This window comes from Sinocyclocheilus grahami, unplaced genomic scaffold (genome assembly GCF_001515645.1).
Source record: "Sinocyclocheilus grahami isolate Dianchi unplaced genomic scaffold, SAMN03320097.WGS_v1.1 scaffold362.1, whole genome shotgun sequence".
NCBI classification, from domain to species: Eukaryota; Metazoa; Chordata; class Actinopteri; order Cypriniformes; family Cyprinidae; genus Sinocyclocheilus; species Sinocyclocheilus grahami.
This window is the reverse complement of record NW_015505541.1, coordinates 73867-86882: the sequence shown is the minus strand read 5'-3', so window position 1 is coordinate 86882 and position 13016 is coordinate 73867. Positions and strand designations below refer to the sequence as shown.

At 40.0% G+C, this 13016-nt stretch overlaps 1 protein-coding gene across 2 annotated transcripts in view; it reads left to right on the top strand.

Moving 5' to 3' along the window:
- Window positions 1-13016, top strand: part of LOC107549083 (signal-induced proliferation-associated 1-like protein 1) — a 112774-nt gene that overhangs the window by 71816 nt on the left and 27942 nt on the right. For both annotated transcript variants that reach the window (XM_016230016.1, XM_016230015.1), the window contains exons 2-7: window positions 401-2110; window positions 3148-3278; window positions 4022-4210; window positions 4774-4948; window positions 5804-5907; window positions 6335-6492. In XM_016230016.1, the coding sequence (XP_016085502.1) occupies window positions 619-2110; window positions 3148-3278; window positions 4022-4210; window positions 4774-4948; window positions 5804-5907; window positions 6335-6492 (2249 nt within the window). In that variant the 5' untranslated portion in view covers window positions 401-618. The remainder of the gene's footprint in view (window positions 1-400; window positions 2111-3147; window positions 3279-4021; window positions 4211-4773; window positions 4949-5803; window positions 5908-6334; window positions 6493-13016) is intronic.

Below are 13016 nucleotides of genomic sequence, written 5' to 3'. Positions count from 1 at the left end.
CTACAAATGTGATTCATAAACTCAAAATGTCCAGTGATTCAGCTGAATGTCTATTGTTTCATTCAACCGCCCTATTTGGGAATAGATTTCTTTATTTTGCTGAAGTAATAATGCTTACTCTTGCTATTGTGCTACATGCTGTCATCAGACACAGAATATTAGGTCATTTTGTTTTTTTCATCTGATATTCTTAGCTCTGTACATTCATACTCTGAATCTTTTACGCAATGTCTACGTAATTTCTGTGATGCTGTGTGGTTGTTGTTGTTGCCATCTTAAAGTGCTTTGTCCCCTCCATGGCCCTTCTATTTACCTCTCTATTTATTTCTCCATTTTGACCATCAAGATATCAGCTATTATTTCCGTATTCTTATACTGTTCTCATTTTTCTCTGTTTCAGTTCTGCATAAAGGGATGAGAGGAGGAAGGTCAGATCACCTAATGGTCAGCACACATGCCTGATTCAGGTTCACTTTAAAGTTCACATTCATCGTGCAATTATCTGTCCTCCATTCTCTAGCCTCTCCAGCTGAGTGGCTGCTCATGTTCCCCAAGCTTCGTTATTTCAGCTACACTGCGGGCATGCTCCAGTGCTGAGCTCCGCCACTTAGCCGTACCATGACCAGTCTAAAGCGTTCACAGACCGAACGCTCTGTGGGCGGCTCTGTTCCCGCCACAGATGAGTTTTATACTCGCCGTCTGCGCTTGCCCAATGGAGGCGCGCCACCCCCTCGCAGTGAAAGCACGCACTTGACTGGCACGCCCGGGGTTCCCAAAATGGGTGTCCGAGCACGGGTCGCCGACTGGCCCCCCAGGAAAGATGGCGGCAGTGGAGGAAGTGGAGGAGGGGGTGGAAATGGAGGTGGGGTGTGGCACATCACAGTGGAGACGGATTCCCCTTCCACCACCACAGGAAGTGCCCAGAGCAACTTGTCAAGCAAGCTCGGTCACCTGATCAGCCCTCAGGACTCATCCATGTTGCGGAACATTCACAACACTCTGAAGAACAAGATGCAGAGCAAAGGCAAAGACAATCGCTTCCTCTCACCCGATGGGTACCTCGGGTCGCCCCGGAAGGGAATGCGGCGTATACGGCAGCGGAGCAACAGCGACATCACCATAAGTGAACTAGACGGCGATGGTAGCGAGGGCTGGTCTTTCTCAGGATGGACGCCCATGCATCGAGAGTATGGCAGTACCTCATCCATTGACAAGCACGGTGTGTCTGGCGAAAGCTTCTTCGACATGCTCAAAGGCTATCAGACCGACGCTCCGGACCAGCGCAGCCCTGCCCCTGAAAAGTTAAGTGAATTGCTGACAGTAGCTCATAAACAAACTGCCCTCGACTTGCCCGACGGACCTCTTGGTCCTCCACGTGGCAGTCCTGCTAGTCGCCTGAAAGAAAGAGAAAAACACATGAAGAGGCGTTCAAAGTCAGAGACGGGTGGAGAGTCCATATTCCGCAAGCTACGTAGCGTCAAAGCCGAAGGTGATTCGTCACGTGCGGGTTCCGATGCGGAAGACGGAAAGTCTGATGACGTGGGTCCTCCTCCTAAACCATGGGTCTGCCAGAAAGGTTTCGCGCACTTTGATGTCCAGAGTATTCTTTTTGACCTGAACGAGGCTGTGCAGAGTCGGCAAAGCGCTGTGAAGCGGAAGAACACCACCACTGGTGCCTCTGCTGCAGCCGCAGCCTCTGCCTCCACCACGTCTTCTCTCTCGTCCACCCAAAGCGGGGCTTACGGCTCCCCTTGTGGCAGCCAGGAAGAGCTCAACATCAAGGACGGGCCTTCTCTAGACTCAGGTGACGACAAGAGCAACGATTTGGTCCTCAGCTGCCCATGTTTCCGGAACGAAATTGGTGGTGAAGGAGAGAGGAACATCAGCCCTTCCAAACAGGGCAGTATCGGCAGTGGTGCCTCTAGCTCTTCCAGAGATGAAGAAGGATCCCCTGAAAGAGCTCCCAACACACATTTTAACAATGCAGGGGTGGCTGTTCTTGAAGCCCCCAAGGAAAGCAAGAGTCTCCATCATGATCGTGGAAAGAGCAACATAGTAGAACACGTAGACTTGGGTGCTTATTATTACAGGAAAAACTTCTATTTGAGAGGTGAGTGTTAACATTTTGCATTAATGGTACACTTGATGTACTGGTAATATTTTTTCAATGGAGATATTCATGCAAATTAGGGTTGTGTATGGAGGACTAGGAGTGCCGCTCCACATAAAAAGGAATCAATGATCAATTGATTAAAGGGATAGTTTACCCAAAAATGAAAATTCTGTCATTAATTACTCACCCTCATGTCATTCCAAACTCATAAGACCTTCGTTCATCTTCGGGGAAAAAAATAAATAAATAGTCCATGTGACATACGGTGGTTCAACCGTAATTTTATGAAGCTACGAGAATACTTTTTGTGCACAAAGAAAGCAAAAATAACAACTTTAATCAACAATTTCTTCTCCGTGTCAGACTTTGATGCTTGTTCACGAGAGTACCATGACGAAAAAGAGGATTCTCGTAGCTTCATAAAATTAAGGTTGAACCACTGATGTCACATGGACTATTTTAAGGATGTCTTTACTACCTTTCTGGGCCTTGAATGTGGTAGTTGTGTTGCTGTCTATGCAGGGTCAGAAAGCTCTTGGTTTTCATCAAAAATATCTTAATTTGTGTTCTGAAGATGAACAAACATCTTACGGGTTTGGAACGACATGAGTGTGAGTAATTAATGACAGAATTGTCATTTTTGGGTGATCTATCCCTTTAAGTCAAAAATAAGATGTAAATAAATCCCTTTTCAAATAAAAATTTGTAAGCACATTTAAAACGTAGATGTAGTTAATATTTATTTAATGTTTATATAGGCCTATGTAGTTAAATGTTGCAGAAAAATAATTATTTAATAACTTTTCAAATGAAAAAGTTATATTTGACAAAAATGATTGATTTATCCCACTTGGCAGTAGAAAAAAGAAAAACAATTTGTTAATTCTTTACAAAAATGCAATGTTGCATTTAAAAATGTGTTTAACTTGTTTATAATAAGATCTGTACTTAATCATTTATGGCACTTGTTTAAATTGCTGCTGTTTTTAATCAAGTTAATAAATCATTAATTGAAAAATTATTAAAATCCTCAGAGCACTGGAACTACTTAGGTGTCGATGAGACCCTGGGACCGGTAGCTGTCAGTATTCGTCGGGAAAAACTTGAGGATCACAAAGAGCACGGCCAGCAATACAACTACAGAATCATCTTCAGAACCAGTGGGGTGAGCACTCATTCACACCGCCCAATTCCATTGGCATATATAGTTGTTGTAGTGTCTGAATGCAATGTGCTTCCTCATGCCTGCACAGAGAGAGTTAATTCTAAGCAGTTAGCGGCGAGAGAGATCCAGGTCTGACGCCCACTGCTATCTTATATAACATGCTTAGAGGCGAGTTCTCTCTGCTAGTGCTCGGCACAGATCACGCTGTGCTCTGACTGTCTCGTCACCGTACTGCTTCTCAATCACACCGCTTTTGACAGCAGCTTTAAATGGATGGATCTCTCTAATTATAACACAAAAGGCTCTTAAATGTGACCTCAGCCTTTGGCATGATTTATAGAAACTGCTTATGTTTCACATGCATTCTGATGGGCCTTAATAGCTTTGTGACTAAGGTGATGCTCAGCCCAACATGGCAATCTTTCCACTGCTATTTTGAGACAGGCAGGTGGGCAGATGTCGTTTAGCTTAGTATAAAACTTTTGTCCCACTCATTATGACACCTTTTCAGGCATTTGAGATCTCTGAATCATAACGAGCAGGTACTAAAAGACAATAGTATGTTGGATTCTGGAGTACCAAGTACTAATTTTCTCAGAAAATCTTATAACAGTATTTAACACCCACCCTTTTAGTCACACCTGTAATTTTCAAATGTTATACAGATAATTGTTTATGCCTACACATTTAAAACAATAATACAAAGACATCTCTCTGTCATATCTCTAACCTTCTGTCTATAGTTAACAACCTTACGGGGCTCCATTTTGGAGGATGCTGTGCCCTCCACCTCCAAGCATGGCTTGGCTCGAGGCCTGCCTCTAAAGGAGGTGTTGGAGTACCTTGTACCTGAGCTCAATGCCCACTGCCTCCGTCTTGCCCTCAACACACCCAAGGTCACAGAGCAGCTGATGAAACTGGATGAACAGGGGGTATTATGATTTTACATTCCCTTACAACTGACAAATTATATGCTATTATGCATGCATGATAGTTTGGGGTGTCAATCATGTAATCTTTTTCAAAGGCTTTTTATTATAATTTTGGTAATAACTACAAAGTGAAGAATCATCCCCACAGAACATTGGTGATTAAATTATTTGAATGATTTATTGTGGTGGACAGACACACACACACCTATTGATCTGTCTGTCTGTCTATAGTATTTATTTTATAAAAAATAAAAATAAAAATGTGTTAATGCAATGCAAAACATTTTTTGTTGTAATGAATAAATGTATTTATTCATATATATATATATTTTTTTACTAATTTTCAATAGATTGTTTCATTTTTAAAAGACTTTGATTATTCTAAGTGGTATTTCATATATGCTAATGCTTTATTGCTCTGTTAAATTTTTTTTATTTTTAATAATTATTTGTAACTTAAATTAGCACATTAATTTGGCAGCCCAAATAACAGAATATATATTGACTTCTGTTGTTCCTGTTTTTCATGGGCTAATGGTCTTTATTTATGATCTGTTCTGCAGCTCAGTTTCCAGCTGAAGGTGGGAATCATGTACTGTCAGGCTGGCCAGAGCAGCGAGGAGGAGATGTACAATAATGAGGCAGCAGGTCCCGCCCTAGAAGAGTTCCTGCAGTTGCTGGGGGAAAGGGTGCGCCTTAAGGGTTTTTCCAAGTACCGTGCCCAACTGGACACTAAAAGTGAGTCTTATCATCCTGAAGGTTTATTTAATTGCCACTGAAGCCTGAAAGGGGCTTATTGTGTGATTAAAACAGCATGTAGCTAAAGGGGCAAAACAGCTATTGAATCTCTGACCTCATGTCAGTCTAGTAGTCTATAGGGCTAGTTAATTAATTCTAACAGGATCACACTCAAATGAGCCTGCAGCACATTCTAAATACGTCCCTCCACTGTCAGCGGTTTATTGACAATTTGAGGTTGTGATTAAATGGGAATGGATCTAACCACCAACAATCATCTCCTGTTCTATCCTCTGGTTTGTTTCAAATTTGAACCCAGTGCCCTTATTCGAGACCCAGTCATGCATGCCGTGCCTGGCAGCTGTGCTCCACCTCTCCCCTGTGACCATAAGAAATATTGTCTCTGATCACAAGCATGCTTTTAATTCCATTTATCAGACTTGACATTTTACCCCTTACATTCCCCCCTCCGCTGCTAGCGTGACCGAGAAGGGCGGCAGAGTTGTCAGAAAGCTTTGATCTCGGCTTGACGGATTAGGACGTGGTTTCGGAGTCAGGTGGAGTATAGAGATCAGGAAGAAGGGACTGAGGAGAAGATGAGTTTGTACCGCCATGGTCCAGAGCGACAGTATCCTGTTTGTGAACAATAGAAAAAAGGGGTCCTTTAAAAGAGCGGGAGCCATATTTTGCCCTAACAAGTCAAGGAGTGTTAAATAAATGAGACCGTATGATCAAAGGCTTTAGACTGTGTATTCCCTTCAGACAAAACAGAAATCCTTCTTTGTTTAACAATAGAAAAGCAGGTGGTCATATAAAAGCCATGTATGAAAGGTTAACCTGAGTTTTTTCTTGCAGCGGACTCTACCGGAACACATTCTTTGTACACAACTTTTAAAGACTATGAGATCATGTTCCATGTGTCTACAATGCTGCCCTACACGCCCAATAATAAACAGCAGGTAAGCTATCCAACGACAAACACCATTATAATCGTTTTTTTTTACTTTCATTGTTAAACTATCACATACACATACATGTTTGAGGTCAGAAGGGCTTTTTGGAAGTAATTAATAATTTTATTTATATCTTGAAAAAAATATATCATGGTTTCCACAAAAATATTAAGCAGCACAACTGTTTTCAACAGTGATAACAAATGTTTCTTGAGCACCAAATCAGTATGTTAGAAATTATTTATAACGGGTCATGTGACACTGATGAATAGAGCAATGTCTGCAGAAGATACTGCTTTGCCATCACAGGAATAAATTGCATTTTAAAAATATTAAAATAGAAATCAGTTATTTTTAATTGTTACAATACATTTCAGTTTTCATTGCATTTGAACGATAGTGTATACTGATCTATGTTGTTTGTGTTTCATAGCTGTTAAGGAAAAGACACATCGGAAACGACATCGTCACAATCGTGTTTCAAGAGCCTGGAGCAAAGCCCTTTAGCCCCAAGAACATCCGCTCACACTTTCAGCATGTCTTTGTGGTTGTACGAGTGCACAACCTGTGCTCCGACAACACCTGCTACAGGTGAGTGGATTGGACATTTATTTAGCTGCAAAAAATTCACACCGATTAAAGTCCAGATGGATTTAAATTTTTTTTGTAATTTGTAATGGTACATTTTGCATCAACCCCACACACAATGATTTTCAGTGTATGTCCACTGCAGTGCTCAACACTGTACGATACAGCAAAACCAGTGTAGACCAGAGTAGTAATGAATCGGTTGAAAAAACTCATTCAAATTATTCTACACAATCATTAACTGAATCCATCAGAGCAGTTACTGAATTGCCATCTGACTCTTTGTAACTTTCATTCATATTCCTGTGTTGATGAATTTTCTTTTGAAACAGGAAGTTTGGGTGGGAGTGGGACATTGAACTCCTTTATAATTGCATCATGCCTTGAACATGATTAGTTTGTAGATAATGGTGTTATTGTATTGAGACATTGTCATTCCCAAGAGCATTTAATTGGACAAAAAATCTGAGCAGTAATCAATATTTTTGGTATGTTTTTCTTGAATAGAAAGACTGTAATTTGTAAATGCAATTTTCTGCTGAATTTGTTTGCCTTTTAGTTTTTAGTTTTTTTAGCTGGTAGACTTGAACTAAAAGCCACAATTTTGATTGCATGACTGGTTGTTCATATAACACTCATAGCCTTGTTGAGGTTGAAAGTTATTTTGTAATAAATGGCATTTACACTGTAGTTCCAAAGCTAGATTTTTAAAAAAGAAATTAAAACTTTTTTTATTCAAAAACTACATACTAAATTGATTCAAAGTTACAGAAAAGACATTTATGTTACAATAGGCTTTAAATACTGCTGTTTTTTCGTATTCAATTATTTTTAATAGTAATAATATTCAGCAAATTTAGAGTTTTACTGTATTTTTGATCAAATTAATGCCCTGGTGAGCATAAAAAACTTCTTTCATAAACATAAAAAAAAATCTTACATCTTACAGACCGTAAACTTTTGAAAAGTAGTGTAAATAAACTTTTGTTCAAATATAAAAAGAGTAATTTTTAATTACAAATATTGGCCTATTAATTTAAAATCAGCTTTTCCCTATCTTGTTGTAACACCAGAATCCATTATTAGTCAGCCTCTGATTGTAGTGGTGTTGTTTTTGGTTTTATTTTTGGAGAAATGGTTTTTCTTCCTGGCCATGGTGGGTTATGTTCTCGCTTGATGTCCTCTGGCCAGCTTATTATTCTTGTCGTACAGCACATTACCCAGGAGAGCACTGCTCTTAACCACTTCAAATGAGCTAGGCCCGCTTAATTTCCTTCACGCCTACTGGGGGCTGTTTATCAGTAGGATTTGTTGATCGTTGCATTGCTTGCAGTCCAACCTCGAAAGTGCTACTATGAGTCAAACAAAAGACAGAATGTGTGCTTATCTGAACCGAACGGGCAACAAATATGATGTTGATTATTGATATCTTCATTGTGCCTTACTCCCTTAATCTTTCGCTCACATACTCGCTAGCTCCCTCTCTCACTTGCTTGCTTTCTGTTTTGCCTCATGAAACTAATAAGGTTCTAATTGCTGATGGGCCTCATTGTGTGTCGTCTTAATTATACCCAGTAGGGAGCCTCTTTGCTGTTCAGCTCTGAAAGTACAGAAGTTACAAAGGCCCGTCCTGACCAAACCTCTCTGGAACAATAAGCTAAACGGAGCACACAACAAACGAGAGGGCTGCATGCGCACCCTTGCCAACTGTCCTCTCATGAGAGGGGCTTTTTGGGGGCTTGCCGCTTAAACCCGACAACCCTGCTCCTCCTTCCCTGATGGGCTCCCTCCCTCTCATAGCCCCTTCAATCGCACACCGAATTATTCTTGTGAGCATGCATTTTCCTCAGCTGTGGCCACTCTTGCTGTATTAACCTGCTTGGACTGTTTAGACAGGAATTGGGATGGAAGTCAAGAACTGGATCAGGTGGGTTCAGCAGGTTTCCAGTTTTTCATTTGTAAGCGTTTTGCGTTTCTGTTTATTCGTGTAAAGGTGAAACACGGGTATGAAGAGTGATTAAAGGTGTTTCTAGAGAGAGTTAATGATTTATATGCCCTCCTGTTGTTTTATTGGCTGCTGTTGGGTGTACTGAAGTGGTTAACACAGTCTGAATTAAATATGATGGAATCTGCAATTTTACCCATAAAATAAGCACAGAAAATAGATTTAAACATGGTGAAATGTGTTAAAGCTCTTTTTGGTAAACTGCTGCAAAGCTTTTCAGAAAGTTTCTATAACTAATTCTCAACTCAAAATAAAACCCAAATAAAGTGTCTCTGTCCAACATAACAGCAGCAACAAGTTTATGAGAATGCGGACAGGACGTAGAACAAATTATTATTTCGTGCGAACAATTTATTTAAAATGAGGGAACAAATTATTATTTCATGCACACAATTCACTTAAAATGGGGGAACAAATGAGTAAATCATGCATGTCGTGTGGTGCTCCGTAATAAATATATTATATAGCAGACTGTTGATATTTTAATAATATTTCACAATATTACCGATTTTAGTGTATTTTCAAATAAATGCAGCCTTGTTGAGTGTAAGAGACTTCTTTAAAAACATTTTTAAAAAAGATTACCGATCCCAGACCTTTGAATGGTAGTGTGACAACAGAAGGTATTTTACTTAAAGGGGTCATATGATGTTGCTAAAAAGAACATTATTTTGTGTATTTGGTGTAATGAAATGTGTTTTTGTGGTTTAAGGTAAAAAAAAGAAAACCACATTATTTTCCACATACTGTACATTGTTGTTTGTCCTCTATGCCCCACCTTTCTGAAACACGTAGATTTTTACAAAGCTCATCGGTCTGAAAAGCAAGGTGTGCTCTGATTGGTCAGCTATCCAGTGCATTGTTATTGGCCGAATACCTCAAGCATGTGACGAAAATGTTATGCCTCTTACCATATTGTGATGCCGTGTCCCGGCGCGATGAGGCAAAAACATTCAAACCCATTATAAACGAGGCATTTGTTGCATCCAGTGAGGACATAATTACGGATTATAATGACTTATACTGTTTTTTTTAATGTGTTGTGTTGCATCGCGCCGCGTAAACATAAAACCATGTCTGCATTTGTAATTGGAGAAATTACAAACAACAAGCGCTACTCTACACTACTCAAAGCTCACTTTTAAATCATCAGTGGCAAATTCTTTAAATATGAAAACGCACTTACAGGCTGTGAGTCAGAACAGCCGGCATTGTAGTCTACTCTCCCAGGATCAGGAAACAGTCCTCCATAATTGGCCGAATACCTCAAGCATGTGACGAAAATGTTATGCCTCTTACCATATTGTGATGCCGTGTCCCGGCGCGATGAGGCAAAAACATTCAAACCCATTATAAACGAGGCATTTGTTGCATCCAGTGAGGACATAATTACGGATTATAATGACTTATACTGTTTTTTTTAATGTGTTGTGTTGCATCGCGCCGCGTAAACATAAAACCATGTCTGCATTTGTAATTGGAGAAATTACAAACAACAAGCGCTACTCTACACTACTCAAAGCTCACTTTTAAATCATCAGTGGCAAATTCTTTAAATATGAAAACGCACTTACAGGCTGTGAGTCAGAACAGCCGGCATTGTAGTCTACTCTCCCAGGATCAGGAAACAGTCCTCCATAAAATGCGCTGCACACATCTGAATATTTGGGTTGAACTGTTCTGGAACAGTGTTGTAAATGCAACTTAACCACTGATTTCAAGTCGTGTCCTCTTTTGGAAGGCCAAACAAAAGTATTTTCCACATCGTGACGTAGACATGTGGGGGCGTGTTTAAACTAGGCGTTTTAGGAAGGCGTAGACCAGTCTTAACTTTTATAAAGAATATCTATTTGGGTTTGAGACTTTAGTCTTAGCAACTTTAGGGATCTTATCTATTTACGAACAGCTTGTAATACTCCAAAGAGAAAGGAAAACTTGAAATTGCATCATATGACCCCTTTAAAGAATGATTGTGTTACAATAAATTGTTGTAACATAGTATCCACTTGTTAAGTCGTGACGTAAGGAATGCTGTTTCCAGGTCCAAACTTTGTTTCACTTGAGAATACCATCTCAACAGCCGTTACACATTTAAGCTAAACTTTTTTTTTAATTTACAGCGTACACTACGATCTCCATTCGTATGGCGTCCCAGACATAAATATTTTCATGATTTATAAAAAAAATTAATCACTGTCTGGCCATCTGGGATTTTGTTGTGGAAATAAAGTTAGGATTATAATTTTTAGGTAGTATTATATCACATTCTGAGTGTATATTAGTACAATTTGTTGTTTTCTTGTGGCGTCTGATAGAGCGTTTGGACCCGGAAGCAGTGACGCATGACGTCAGACTTGACAAGCGGATTGTTTACACAGAAACCTTGAATGTTATACCGGAAATTAGTGTATCAGATTGGGTTTGTCCTTTGAACAAGTTGACAGTTTGTGAGAACTCTGCTCTGTGTATGCAACACTTGTACACCTGTGTATTTCTGAGTGGGTCAGGGTGTTATTTGCTTGTGTGGAGGTTCTTTGGTTCCTTGCTGTGGGCAGTGGATGCTCCACCAACCCACACTCTGTGTATTTATACTTCAGATATGTAATCCAGTTTGCCTCTCCACCTAAGCCAAGGGGGTCGGCTGCAACAATAAAGTCAGCCCGCTTGCTGTTAGTCACTGAATAACCGCTCAATGCCTAGAAGTGGATTATGTTTGGATGGAATGTGCACTGCTCTATTCTGGCTTTTGAAAAATGTTGATGACTGTTATTGTCCGCACTCTCATACAGAGTTTGGTTTTTGTATCCCATTGGTGAAGCACAATTGTGGGTGTTTGGACCGCTTTATGCTTAAACAGAAAGCAATATAATGCAGAGATTTAAAATAATAGAGTAATTGCAAAAAATAAAGTTTTGTAGGTTTTACTACTATGGTAAGTTGTGGTCGTGCCTTGTTTTTTTGAACCGAACCATGGTAAAGCCATCCTGCTCTTTGAAGTACATTAAGGTACCATGCTTAAAAACAGATGAAATGTGAAAATGTGTTTCAAATGATACCAAATGGGAGAGAGGACTCTGTTAGTTATGGGAAACACGAATCACATTAACACTTGCAGCAGTTTAACACTTCCATTTGCTTACACTAACAACTCCTTATTCACCGCTTGGCAATAGCATGCGTTAAATAAAAGTTATTTCAATGTTTGTTAGATGGGAGCGATTTAAAATAAGCAGTTACAAAAAAAGTATCATGATGTTTTTTTTGTGTCTCAAGGTAATACCATTATATTGTTTAGAGCCCGACCGATATATCGTTTTGCCGATATTATCGGCCGATATGAGCCTTTCGCCAATCTATCAGTATCGGCGAATATGCCGCCGATATGATTTTTTTTTTTTACAGAACATATAATGCAAATAAAATGCTTGAAATGGTGTAATTACTTAGTTTACCACGCTCCATTGTTTGCTACTGGCGACCTGGATGAAACGCTTTAAAGCTCAAGTCAATGGAAAACCATTGAAACTTTGAATGGCCATATCTCCGTAACGGCGCGGCAAATCCACACCAAATTCGGGGGATCCCTTCATCTCGAGGAACACCCTCGAACGCGAATCAAGTGTACGTCTCGATGCCCTCTTTCGAAGGAGACCACCCCCGCGTGGATAGCCCCCAGGGTTCGGGAGTTACGGGTGGTTAAATTCGCGGTCCGGCGCCGACCGATCAAGCGATCCCGGGGGGCGGTGTTCGAGAGGGCTTCTCGAGCTGAAGGGATTCCCCGAATTTGGTGGAGATCCGCCGGCGCGTTCGTGAGTTAGTGACACCAGTCAACACTTTCCCTTCAATAAGGAGGTTTCTTGTTCAGGCAGCATTCAAGCGTTGTCTTATTCGATCGTAAGTGCCCTGCAAAGTGGACTTCACATGAAATTCCGCCATGATTCCAGTTCCAAGGGAATATACACGCTACATTCAAAGGGCATTAAAGTACGCGAGACGTGAATTTATATTGTATTTATTTACAGAGGTAGGGGAGAGCGGGGCACAAAGTAACACTTTTTGACTTTCTCAGTTTGTGTAAATCCACATGGGGTTCAGAATATATATATTTTTTATCCACAGTAATTTTACACTTGTCTAGTACAATGTCGCTTTGTTTCATACTAACAATGGACCATACATATACAGGTACTTCTCAATAAATTAGAATGTCATGGAAAAGTTCATTTATTTCAGTAATTCAACTCAAATTGTGAAACTCGTGTATTAAATAAATTCAGTGCACACAGACTGAAGTAGTTTAAGTCTTTGGTTCTTTTAATTGTGATGATTTTGGCTCACATTTAATAAAAACCCACCAATTCACAACAATCTCAACAAATTAGAATACTTCATAAGACCAATAAAAAATTTTTTTTAGTGAATTGTTGGCCTTCTGGAAAGTATGTTCATTTACTGTACATGTACTCAATACTTGGTAGGGGCTCCTTTTGCTTTAATTACTGCCTCAATTCGGCGTGGCATG